Here is a 13,729-nt window from a genome sequence, read left to right as displayed (position 1 = left end):
TCCAAATGTAATGTAACAATACTACATTTTTCATAAAAGTGTAGAACAAGATAAATTCTACAGTAAAGAGAATTGCAACCTCTTCTGCAGGGACTCCTAATTTTTGACAGAGGATTGTAACCCTCCTTCACTTTCTTTTTCCTCGTATTTTGTATTCTTTTTAAGCAAGGTTTCTGCAAAGAATAGAGCATATCATATGTGTGAATCATTGCTCTGTGCAGTGGAATGGTTTGTAACAGCCTACTCTCTTTGGATTTTTAGGTCAGAATCTTTAAGTCAAACGGACATTAATATCAGGACAATGACAGCATGCCGTTTCCTTAAACGCTAATGTATCTTCCACTTGTGTGAATGCATTTCTTCCTTCATTGTTTTTTGTGTTTGGTCTTTTCCTGGGAAAAAAATGCTCATCTTTAGTATTATAGTTTAAATCACTGGAATGACTAGATGGAAATTTCCTCCTGAAATATTTGAGAAAAAACTACTATTTTGACCTTTTTATTTCATTGGAGTAGGCATGGTTGAAACAAAAATTCTCTTTGCCTTACAATACTATGTGATGAAATTATTATATTCCATTGCTGTCTTTATGGTTAAGATTGAAATGTGATTGCAAACAATAGTTTTGGTTTATGATCAGTTTTAAGAAACCGTGTGTCTGTTCAGTTTTTTTTTTAACATTATAATATTCACATTGATCAGAGTGGAGATTGCTATGGACAAATTAGGAACATGTGAAGATATTCAAGAAAATTTTGAAAATTAGCATCTCCTATACTAAAATGTATATTTGTAGTACATTCTAGAATGTGCATAACTGAGAGGTTTGTTTGAACAGTTTATAGTGTATACATTTCTTTTAATATATGATCTGTGTACCTTTTACAGCGTGTTACGGCTCACTCTGAAATCTCACCAAGTCTTACATCCTCAGAGATACAGCTGCAGCTGCAGATGTTAAACTGATAGGGTAATATTTTCAATGAGAAAGGGAGATTTGGATATAGGCTAGAATTTACAAATGCATTAAAAGAAAAGCACGTGGTTTATTTAATTGCTTCTGGAACAGGAATATTTACAGTTTCAGAGTAAAACTCTGCATGTATATATCTTTCATGTTGCTTCACAAATGTAACGGTGTATGTAGCAATTTTTCTGCTCAGTATTCAGGTTTAACAAGTTGTGCTTTAGAATGGATGTTGCCTACTCACACAGTGTTCATATGAAAATGTGAGGTTCACACCATGTGCAGTGGCACCAAAAAATACCCCTTAAAACTGTGCCATCTTACTTTGCCAACATTTAGAGATTGTTCCTCCCCTACTGAGTATTGAACAGGAAAAGACAAGCACAAGGGAAATGAAGATAAGCACTTTTTGCTTATACATTTTTTACAGATCATTATAGTAGCTTCAAAATTAATTGTACATAATTGTTATAGGAAGACTAATTATTGTGTTTATTGTTTAGATGAATTCTGGTTCTCAGATGGGTCCTTATCTGATAAAGCCAAATTCAATGATCCTGGCCTGATGCCCCTGCCAGACACTGCCACAGGGCTAGACTGGTCTCACCTGGTAGATGCTGCACGAGCGTTTGAAGGTAACAGGAAAATTTGAATAAAGATCAATGTTCAGTACACAAACTTTTTTTTAAATATATATTGTTTAGCCACATTTTGAATTGCAAAAATCAAGTGTTTGCCTCTGTAGCCCTTTAGTTCTTTTGGCAAAATCAATTCTCAGTGTGGAAGATTGTCACTGAAAATTTGGGGTCTTCATGATACTCTCTATATCCATTTTAGATGCAATTCCTCCACTTCAGTGCCTAGGTTTCTTCTGTAATCAATTGCAAGGTCAGATCTTTGAAGGAGAGATTCAAAACAGTTTAAGTTAGATGTTTAAAATGAAACTGGGAATGACACAGAGTTTGTTGTGTTGTGTTTATAAACTGGCATGTGTAGTCCAAATGATGTGTGGTCCCTGTCAGTTTTCATAAGCCCTTGAAGACCAGGAGAAATGTACAGTGTATTTTGCAGTTGCAGGATTTGGGGTATAGGATACAGACCGGGTGTGCTTTATTAAATTATGGAACCAGATTAACCAAGGAAAAAAACCTCATCTGCCTCTGGGAGCTAAACCTACACTTAATGTCTAAGCAGAGAAAGCAGATGTTGGTTTGAGTGTTTATATGAATATACACATTTGAGTGTTGGTGTTTTGTTGTTTGAGAGGTGTTTGTTTAGTGCTGTCCTCATTAACTGGTGTTGCTTGCTTTACTGAACGTAATCTGTGAATAAGGGATGACGTTACCACAGTCATTGTTGTGCAAGATACAGGTCTTAACTTTGTGAAAACTGTCTGTGAAGTTAGTGATTTGGATCTTTTCTTAACTTCTTTTAACCATGGAAATCAGTTTTCTGATTCCTTCCCAAAGCATAAAGTGATTATAGTACACTTTGACCAAAAGCTCTTCAGAGCTACTTGTTGCACTAATTTAAATGGCATTGTGAAAACCCAAACCCACAGCAATGATTAGGAATTTGAAGAACTGCATTATTTCTTGACCTGATGTGCATTCATTACTATTCAATACTGCTCAAACATGGCTGTGGTAGCTGGCAGGAACTACTGTGACACTGAGAATCTTGACAGCTCTTCCCATGCATTCCTAAGTTCAATTGCTCAGGGAACACCCTGCTATTTGTTACTGACATCTTCAACTAGTGAAAAAAGGTTTGCATCAGTAAATGACTAGCTCTGTAACTTTGCACTTGAAGAATATTTTAAAATGCTAATAAAAATGTTGAGTTCAACTGAGTGAAAGATCATTCTGTACCAGTTATGCTCCTCTATTTTTAGCTTTCTTTGAAAACTAATAGATTTTCATTCTTTTTACTACATAGTATCATGATTAAAATAATTTCACTTTGGTAAGTGTTATGTAAGTGTAATTGCATTTGAATTTGAGAATGAGAGGTAGAACAATGCAGCTAACTCACAGTGCTGTATCCTAGGGAGGAAGGGTATTAACTTGTTGGGTTTTAATTGCAAATAACTTAGATATATCTGTAGATAATGCTGAAGAACTGATGGTCTGAGTTGTAAGATAGAAGCTATTTATTATATGTTTTTTGGTTTGTTGTAAGATTTTGAGTAGTAAATAATAATCTATTTTTGTATGAAGGAATATAATTCTTTTCTGTTTAGGACTCTACAGTACAGATATCTCTGTATATGGTAGATGATTTATACAATGTTTTGACTAAATTCATAGTGCTGCAACTAGAAACTTTTTCAGGGAATGGAATTTTTAAACCCTTATTCAACTTCATCCTATGTCTTGCAATTTGAAAGGAATTTTAAAAAGAATAACTGATGGCATGTCATAAAAGATCACTGGAAAGAAATGTGTTGCATATGAATTAACAGTGCAGTTTCCATGTGTATTTTAATATTGTTTACTTAGAAGATGCTTCAACATTCTTTTTAAAAATAGCTTGGAACTACTGTTCTGCATTCCATCAATGAGAAAAAGAGAGTGGATGATTCTAAAGTTTGTCCACTTCTGAATATAAAACTGCTTTGTTCTTTTTTTTTTAAACTCGATGAAAATGGGATCACATTTCATATAGGACCATATTAAAAAACCCAAAAAAGTAAACAAAACACCTGCCTCCCCTCTTTCAATGGAAAGGATCACTAAAATGATAAGAATTTTTTAATACTGAACCTGTGAAATTAGAGGTTTTCTCTAGTTTGGCTTTGCCAGCCTGATATTTTGAAATTGTGTTCTCTTCTAGAACCTAGATATTGGTCTTAACTTTAATTTTTTTCTTTGTACAATGTCTTTTCTTACTATGAGTTTATCAGGATTACCAATCTGATTCCAAGGTCATAGTTTTTTGCTTGTTATCTCTCTAGATTATGTGTTGACAATTTATATCATTTGATCAGTTCAACATCCCTAGTGTGGGCCTTATGATCTTTTATCTCTGTCTTAAAAAGCATTTGTATCTTGATTAATGTTAGATGTAGACTTTTTAGGTGCTTATATTGTTGCCATCAGTTGGATTAAGAACTAAATTAGTAGGAAGATTTTTGCTACCATCATCCATACTCAGAGTTTACATGTGGGTGTAGCAAAAGCAGTAGTCTCATTTTTCACTTTGTTCCTCGCCTCAGAGGAAGAGTGGACAAGGCTGTTTATTAGTAGTAGCTTTTATTCAGCTGAAGCCTTGATCCTGATGGAAGATGCTATTACTATTGTTTTGTTTTGTTTTGTTTTTAATTGAAAGTATGGTGGTAATGCTTTTCTCTTTGTCAGGATTTAATTTTCACTGCATTTGCTTGAGAAAAACCTTTGTGCAAAGCTGAATATTTTACTTCAAGCTTTTTCTGAAAATCCTCTGTTATTCCTAAGACAGGTGTTCACAGTGTAATGGAAAGCTGTGCATGCATTAAATCCACAAGCTCCAGAAGCTGCAGGGTTCTTTGCTTGAGCTGCCTCTGTGGAGGGTCAGTGCCCATAAGCTGGAGCACAGTGGAGCATTATTTTAACACTCTGCACTCCTTCCTTTGCAAGACGTGGTTTTGATTCTGATATCTCTCCAGAGATTATATTTGGCATGCACGCTAACATCAGTCCAGTCAGTAGCAAGGGGAATCCTCCCATTTCTGCCATACATGGATCGGCTACTTCCAGTTCCTGTCTCTTATTTCATTGGGAAGTGCAGAGAGACATAACCAGGGAGGAGTTCACATGATGGAAATACTCTGTTGTAATGTTCCTGTGTCCATCCCTGGAGCAAAGAATAAAAAATAGATAGGACTCTATGTGACTGTACAGCAAAAGAGGGAGAGTAGTTGGGGTGAAAAATAAGAAGTTAAAGAACCAAAAAGAAAGAAAGCATGCTCAACTGAGTAAAGATAAAGATATGGGAGAATAAATTGGAACGCCAAATTTGAAAAAGGAGAAATCCCGAAGAAGGGATTTTAGAGGGAAAATTAGAGATTTAATTTTTCAATTCTCTTTTTACATTATCCTTCCAATAGATCTTCAAGTTAGGGAAGAAGGACTGGCTTTCAACATGTGTTGATGACTTTTTTTATCTTTTCCATGTTCTGGGGACGAAAAAGAGAAGCATTTTTGGATGTTCATACCTGCTACTGTAATCATAAAAGACAACTGACACAAATACAAATATTGAATATTGTTATTAGTAGAATTTTGTACTATTTGTTCTATTTCAAAGTGGGTTTATTATGCTTTAAAATAATTATTTAGTGTTTGATAAGTTGTGTTGTGAGCATTAAAAGCCTAAGATAGTCCTTCTGACATCCCTGTTCATTAAAATTAGCGTTTCAACTCCTTATTTTTTTTCCAGGTGATTTTTATGAATGTCTACTGGTGCCAATCAAAATGCAGCGTTTCTTAATGCAAATTTATCTTTGCAGAAACATCTGTGCTATTATAATTAATGTTATTTTAATACTTTGATTTAAATTCTTCATAGCTAAATGTAATGCTACACATAATATAATGAGAAAGAAGTGGATCATTTAGCATGACAGATAATTATTTTAACTAAAGTAGTGTGTTAAACTGCTAGAAAAAGAAAAAATAACAATATTTAGTTAACATTTGATGATTTCTAGGGCATGCATGTGTAACTTTTTTTGCTTCAATGCATATGTCAGTATATGTTTGTGGGTAGACTTTACCTTAACAATGAGAGAGTGGCTTCATGCACTATACTCATTTTGGCCTTTTCTGCTTCTAGTACATCAAAATTGCCTGGAGTTTTTTCTGGCCTCTGTTAGTGGTCTGGAACAATGAAAATACAGCTTCAAACTCTTAGGGGTTACAGCTGTATGACTCTTTTACTGTAAATTTAAACATAAATTTTTGTCTCATCTTTGATCTCGCTAAGTCAGTTGTTTAAACTTTTGATATAAAGACCAATATATTATTTGTAAATAGTTTTCTGTGGGTGGACTCTCTTTGGAGTTTGGCAGGGACATCTCATTTAAAAATAAGACCTCTGAGATTTACATGTATTATCTTCTGTTTAGTATATACATTTTGATTCAATTGAATAGGAAGGGTATCTGTAATTTGGAGGAAGCAGAATCTAGGTCTACAGCATCATACCCAGAAATACACTTAATTTTTCTTTATAAAAACTAGTTGTTTTAATGAAAATGTTAATACTATGAAGGTGAAATTAATTATCTGTGTACTTCAGACTACTTGTTTAACCTGTCTTGTTTCTGGGCTACACACTGTGTTTGATCTGGGAAACCAAGTTTTATTTATCTGTACAAAGTAAATCTATTTATCTTAGTAGGTTTCAAATCTGCAAATGATGTCATTGATTATGTGTTTAAAATTACAGTCTTACCTTATTGTCAGCACATATGGAATAGTCATGTTCATATTTGTTGAGATCCATCAGTAGTCAGAAATAAGGCTAAAAGCAGGGGAAATGTGCTGCAGTCTTGAAACTGGACAAAATCAGAAATGCAACTTTTGTTCATTGTATTATAGAAAGAATTGGCGATCTGTGCTATGCTGAAGGGGTTTTTTAAACCAACAAAGAGCATTTTAGTGATTTCCTATTTTTGTTTGGTAGAACTTGTCCTTCCTGTCTGCAGAGATCAGGCCTGTATTCACTGTTTGTGTCCTTAAGAGTTTGAAGGATTGTCTGTTATGTAGCCTGCCAAGTGGCCAGGCTGTGTCACAACACTGGGTGTTGCTATCAGAGACGCGGGGTGTGGCGCCTCATACTTACTGGGCTGTTGGTGTTGAGTAGAAATGGCCTGGCAAGGCTGGGAGTGAGCACAGCAGGAACTGCACGGGAACATCCCACTGCTGCAAGGGCCACAGCTGCTCCAGTGGAGATGGACTCTGTTGTTTATAGGAACATTCTAAATCTTATTCCAGGTTTTGACTCAGATGAAGAATTTGGGCCGTTCTGTCATCAGACGCCGTTTCTAGGTGATGGTCTGGGATTGATGACTTTTGCCTTTTGTAAACTTTTTTTGATACTTCCTATGTTTGCACGTTTGCATGATAATGCAAGCTTTGGGCCTGGTGGGGTGGTACAGCAAGGGGAGAAAGGGCAAGGCAGGCATGTTGTCGCCAGAATTCATACAAGCCTACAGACATGGATTGTGTTTGGCAGAAATAAGCTAAATCGATCTCCACAGAATATAGATTTTGGTTGTTTGGTTTTGTTTTTTTTTTTTTTTCCTTAAAGAAGACAAATTAAATCCTAATGAATGCATCATTTACTCCTGTTCTGTGCAATGATGATCTGCATGGCATACTTCTATTATGTGGTGACTGATGTATTTTGGCAACCACACTGTATATCCATAGGTAATTGCATCTGTGTTTGTTAGATTATGTTCTAGTGAAATTCAATGCAGATAACAGAGTGCTTTAGTAATACCTATAATAAAAGCTCAATTGATAAAAATAGTGTTAATTTATTGGTTTTCAAGTATGCAGATTACCATCAGCTTCTGTAATGCTTGAGACAGTAAAGCAGTATGAAAAGAAAAGTGAAGATTTCTGGGGAATCTGAGGGCTTTAAGTCCATGGAAAAAATGCAAACCTTTTTGCTGAATTATTACTGTCGTTGGTTGCGGACCTGAATTCTGTAATGGTTTTCTGCATATTTCATCAAGACCAATTTACTGTTCATATCAGCATTAAGTGGTCCGGACAAAACTGTCATACTGCTGATAGACATAAAAAAAAATTGCTTTGGGGTTGCCTTTGGATGCAGGTGTGGGGAAGCCAACTAGTTGGTGCATACGTCTGCTGGTTATCTTCAAAGCTGAGATGTAGAAGGCTACATCCATTTTTGCTAACTGAACCAGGATAATGGCTGTAATATAGACTTTTATTTTGTCCAGTTTTAGAGGTATCCTTACGTTACTTTTTTACAGATCAGAGAGTAGCATCTTTCTGCACCTTGAATGATATGCCGCAAGCTCAGGGCTTGGAAGGAGCACAGGAGTTACCTTTGGATGAGAGTCCCCCAGATGGAAAAGATTTTCTTGAGGATGCGGGGTATGTCAGAATTGAGGCATGTTTCTTTCAAAATGCATGATTTATTTAATTTTTCTTATTTTAAGGAAAGATTTTATCTTAGTGTTGCATGTCAAATTGCCTGTATGCATGTTTCATGGCTGTTTGATGGCAGACTTGTTGCCTGGACTTATAATTTCTTTAATTTTGAAAAATTTTGTTTCTTCAAATCAACTTCTCTCTCACTGCAATAGGTCTGTAATGCAGATCAAGGTTAGATGCAGAATTTCAGATAATCAAATTTCTTACTGTATTCCTCCTTTCCAATAATAATTTTTTGTTACATTTATTTCTGTTTTCTTTTTCATAGAACTAATAACAGGAGCTCAACTCTGTAGGATGCAATAATCTAATTGGCAGCAAATGTCTCAAACCTTGGAACAGGGTCTATCCTATTTTAGCAAGTATTTGCTATTTGCAAACCTGTAATTTTTCTTTTATATGGAGGTAAATGAATCAAGAGAATCTGTAACAGAGGATTGCAGATTTTATGCTAAACTACCCAATTCTCCAAATTCTTCCCAGTGCTGTGAGAGAAATGATCGCTTTTTTTCCTCCTGACTCTCCACCTATCCTGCTCTAAGGAGTGTAGTTGTTAATTTAAAGATCATTCTTGTTATAGATTCAGCAGTATAATCTGTCCACCACTACACTTTAAAAGAAAAACACATCTTTGATTAGTTTTGGTCTTCAATTGTAGGAATGGAAGAATGGGAAATAGAGGGAACAGTCGTCTTGCTTGTTAGACTATCACATTTTAATTTGAACCAATTTTACACAAATTAGCTTGCTTATATGGTAAAGCACATTTATTGTAATGACTTTTAAGTCCATATCTTTCCTGAGGCTAATGATCAGTAAGGACTGCAAAAGACTGTTAAAGATTTTTCCCTTTTAGCCATGGCAAACCTGTCAGATTTGTGCAATTGCATGAAGCAGCTGGTTCAGCTTTGAATGTAAAGCCTCTCTCTTCACCTGCTCTCTTTTAGACACAATTACTCACATGATGGCTAATTGCATCTATAATGTACATGGGACTGTCTCCCACAGTACTCATTGTCATTCAGAAAACAGAAGTTATGTCAGCATTTTCCCTCAGTCATGCATTTGATTAACCTGTGGCAATATTTTATGTTTTGACCTTTAAACAAAATATTTGTCTCCATTCAGCCATAGGTTTATCCTTTACTGCAAATTACACTATTGCACAGCAGACAAAAGAACTTTTTACAGCTCTTTTGGTTTGCAGTAATTGCTGCTGCATCTTGCTTGAGATTAGTGCTTATCAGAAAGCAGCTTGTTAACCACAGTGCCTGCACACCATGGAGCAGTGAGTGTGACTTGCACTGTGAGGGTATGTGCTAGTCATTCCTAAACATTGCTTCTTAAAATCTTTGTTACTTCTGCCTGATTTGCATGAGAAGCAGTGCTGTATTTCAGATATTGTAGGACTCTATTTATGTTCTAGTAATAGTCTTTTACTGATGCCGGTTTTGTCTCTATTTTCCTAACTATGATTGGTTTCCTTTGCTATTACTAAAAGTGTAACTCTGCTAAAGCTGGGAAGAAGATGTTTTTCTCTAACTCAGAGTGAAGGTAGTGGTTTACTTTACAGGGAGCATGCTCCAAGTACTCTGACTGGAAAAGTAAACCAGCTGGAAGTCATCCTCAGGCAGCTACAAACTGACCTGAGAAAGGTAAGAGACCACAAGCACCATAACTGTTCCCCAGTTTTAGTAGTTTTATTTTTGCAGAGAGATCACCAGGGGCTTGAAAGAAGTACATCAGTTAAACTGGACAGGAGGACTCAGTGGTTGCTCGGAGCACTGAGGTGCAGAAGTTCCTGTGGGAATGGTTATGTGGGGAAATTGGCCCAAGGCAAAGTAGTTTATGGTTCTTTACTTCAGAACAACAATCCTACAAATAGTCATACCCCAGAAAAAAGGAAACACTTCATCCTTATTTATGGTACTTTGGATTTACCACAGGATAGGGATATGGACAGGGCACCATTGGTAAGTAGTGAGCACCCCATTTTTGTCATACTTATTGCCTTGTGCTACCTTGCTCATGTAGCAACGACTTGATTTGTGCCTCATTTGCTGTCAAAATTCTGAGCTGGAGATATTGCCAGGATAATAGAAATGAGGCTGCTTTTGGTAGGAAAATAATCATGTAAGGGAAAATTTTGAAATTAGATATTGTTCTTCCTTGTTTGAAATTGATTACTTACAACTTGGGCTCTCACATATGATTTATTATTTACAGTTAACAGTTGTCAGAATGAATTGGGGAACTCAACAAAATATAACAGTTGTGACTCACATAGAAATATTAACAAAAAAATAAATGTCATCACAACTACTCACTTTGCTCAACTTGTATCTTTGTTAACCAGGAAAAACAGGACAAGGCAGTTCTTCAAGCAGAGGTGCAGCACCTGAGACAAGATAACATGAGACTTCAGGAAGAGTCTCAAACAGCAGCTGCTCAACTGAGGAAATTTACAGAATGGTTTTTTAATACGATAGACAAAAAATCCTAATGGCCGGGGCCCTGCAAAATACTTATTTGAACAACCCGACAGCTGTATCTTTGAAATAGCAGGGTAATAATTTCACTGTGTTCACAATCCATTTTAGGTGTTTCTGCTACATTTTCTGTCCAGCTTTATTCATCTGACAAGGAGAGAGAACTGTGGCAACCTGTCTTTAAATTCATATGAAGAAAACAGAGAATAGCAGATACTTGTTTGTGTGCAGATGAATGTAAAAAATCCTTAGTGTCATTTTAGACATTTTTAGAAGGTGCTCTGGCTGGGGCTTGCCTGAAGAGGAATATTTGGGGTTTTAGTTCCTGCATTTCAGGTGTGCTGGTGAAGATGTTAAAGCAATTTAAATTAGCTTGGGCTTCAGTATTGTAAGATAAAAAGAATAACCAGACATATACTTTAATGTTTAAAAGGTGCTCTATTTTTTTGTATGTACAGTAGTTTTATTTCCACAGTCCACATTGTCATAGCAATAAGAATGGAGGTATAGTGAATAGTCACAGAGCTGTGTTTATAAAATGTTAGCACTGATGTGTTTAACACTAGTTTGGATGCAGATACATTAGAGATTATTTATTTGCAGGAACAAATGGTGCCTGAATATAAACAGTGTTCTGATTTTCTAAAAATACACATGCCTTGTAAATGGCTCACTGGGGTTAGCCCACTCCCAACTTCAGTTACTTTTGTATAGTTGATGTTCAGCTAAACAGCTACACTGCTTAACTATGGAAATCATGTATGCTGTGAGCCAACCAATCAGTTGTACAATGCCAAATTTGTTTATCTTTGTACAGAAGCTTTGATCAAGTGTCTTGTATTTAACACCTTTATTTAAGCTTATTTAACCTTAAATTGTTGTTTTTATAAAGTTTGTTTTATCTGCACTATGGTGAGGTCAGTTGGTTGCAAGTTGTAATATTTTGAGCTTGCCAAGACTGTACGGAGGAGTTCTAGAAAATTCTAACAATTGGATGCTGCTAGTACACAATTGATTTGTTTGTATGCTTTAACATTTTTAACTGTTTAATTTGAAATGAACATACATCCTGCTTTTTTAATAAATGTTAAAAATCTAAACCTGAAATATTTTATCTTGTATTATCTGAAGTCATTGTTACCAATAACAACTGAGATTTCTGTTCAGCTCAGTCGCTGGGCTCTCCATCCAGAGGCAGTTCAACCCCTGAGAGCTGTCAGGATCCCTTGTTATTGAGGAGGGCTTGCCACCATTACCAGTTAATTTCTTTGGTACATCCTGTCCTGGAACCCAGGAGTTGGCTTCCCCAGTCTGAACAAAAGCTGTTTTGTCTATTTGGCTGGTCCAAATAGACATTGATTAGTGGCCTAAGAGAAAAAAAAATAAAATCCTGCTTTGCTGACAAACACATCCTGGAGAAAAATGTTGAAAAGAGGTTTAGTTTCTTCATATTTCCTTATATGTTAGTTGTAGCAGGAAATAACTTGCCATCTTCTTGTGCCAGCAACTGAGAATTTGATTGCAGTGTTAGCATATGTGCAAATATGTAACAGTATGTGTACAGTGCTGAGCTTCAAGTCTACATGAAAAAAAGGATACCTTTGCAAAATGAAGTGAAGCTAATGAGCACATTTGAGTTACCCTGATGAAAAAAAAAGTCCAAGACCATAGTTTTATCCCAGTTTCCTCTTGGCTGCTGAATGCGTTCAGGCAAACCTATGGAAAATTATTAAATATTAAAAAAATATATTCAACTCATGCAACTAAAATTCCATGTCTATTGTTAGTGCACATTGGCTGAGAAATATTTTATAAATTGAAGAAATGTCTGTCACTGCTGTAACAATTGTTCTGAGAGATGGTTCTTAGGAAAGGTTGTATATGGGCAAACAGTCGAGCCTTTGGTTACATTGAAATTTAAAAGACCATTTTGTACTGTACTTTTCATCAAAAACTCTGACTTTTACATACCAAACAAAATCCACTAAGCTGTATTAGCAGGGTAATTAGACATGGCAGTCATGTGTTACAGTAGCTTCTGATTTAAGCACCTTACAGAAGTCATTAGCAAACCCATCTGGCTGGAGACCTTGCCAAATACCAGTGCTGAACAGCGTGGGCAATTTGTCTGTGAACACGTTTCTGTGAGGATTGGTCTGTTCCCTTCGAAAAGCTGTGCTAGCAGAAATGAACTCGAGGGTAAGCTGCCTCTGAAGGAACACTTGTGTTTGTGTAAGAGTTTATCGTCCAATATTCATTTTAGTTCTTTATCTCAGTTATTGAAAACCAGCAGTTATAACCACACACAAAAAGGACTCTCAGTAGCTATTTTTCCATTTTTCCCATCCAACTGAAAATGTTTGATTTCCAAAAGTGATAGAAAGCTTTGTCTACAGAGCTCCTATTTCTTTTGCTGACAAAAGCAGTTGTGTTGGGGCACATGGTTCTTCTTTAATTAACCTTCACCATGGGGAAAAGTTTTTAGTCTGGCTGTTAGTGTTTTGATGACATGGGAATACAATATTTATCAGAGACCATAATACGGTTTTGGCATAGGTAAAGGATGTTTAATTGGACCTTTTAATTAACTGGGGTTTTTAAGAATAATCCTCTTGGAAGCATTGTACTCACAAAAAAAGCCTGGTTTAGACACATGAAGGCAAAGACTGCATTTACATGAGCAACAAGTGTGGAGCACTAGGAAAATTCAGGGTGTGGCTAACTCAGATTTTGGAGATCTTTCAGGCTCTTCCTTGTCCAGTTCCCTGACTGGATGCCTTTTAGTGGCTGAAATCATGTTGGGTTGGCTCTGTCTGAAGGCTCTGTGTTCTTAAGACCATTCTGTATGATCTGAAGCCAAGTGGTGGAGGTGATTGGGAAATTGACTTCAAAGCTGTGTTTGTGATCTGAATTAAAACAGTAATGTGGAAATATTTAAAACATCAACAAAGCCCTCCCAGCACAGCAAGCCATGCTATGCAGTACTGTATCAAATACAAGTTGATGCAGATGTTTACTTCTGTAAGAGGAAAGACCCCAATCAGGCAAAATTACAAAATGTTCTGTTTCTGCCCTAGAAGTGACGTATCAAGATTTAT

At 36.1% G+C, this 13,729-nt stretch overlaps 1 protein-coding gene across 5 annotated transcripts in view; it reads left to right on the top strand.

Moving 5' to 3' along the window:
- The window catches only part of SIPA1L2 (signal induced proliferation associated 1 like 2), a 129,293-nt gene extending 117,555 nt beyond the window's left edge, over positions 1–11,738 (top strand). For 2 of the 5 annotated variants that reach the window (XM_058020056.1, XM_058020055.1), the window contains exons 19-23: positions 1,471–1,602; positions 6,946–6,999; positions 7,959–8,082; positions 9,716–9,797; positions 10,499–11,738. In XM_058020056.1, the coding sequence (XP_057876039.1) occupies positions 1,471–1,602; positions 6,946–6,999; positions 7,959–8,082; positions 9,716–9,797; positions 10,499–10,645 (539 nt within the window). In that variant the 3' untranslated portion in view covers positions 10,646–11,738. The remainder of the gene's footprint in view (positions 1–1,470; positions 1,603–6,945; positions 7,000–7,958; positions 8,083–9,715; positions 9,798–10,498) is intronic. The other 3 variants (XM_058020058.1, XM_058020057.1, XM_058020059.1) reach the window with 3 other exon arrangements.
- The last annotated feature ends 1,991 nt before the right edge of the window (positions 11,739–13,729 follow it).

Source organism: Melospiza georgiana, chromosome 3, assembly GCF_028018845.1.
Source record: "Melospiza georgiana isolate bMelGeo1 chromosome 3, bMelGeo1.pri, whole genome shotgun sequence".
NCBI classification, from domain to species: domain Eukaryota; kingdom Metazoa; phylum Chordata; class Aves; order Passeriformes; family Passerellidae; genus Melospiza; species Melospiza georgiana.
This window is presented reverse-complemented; position numbering and strand designations above follow the sequence as displayed.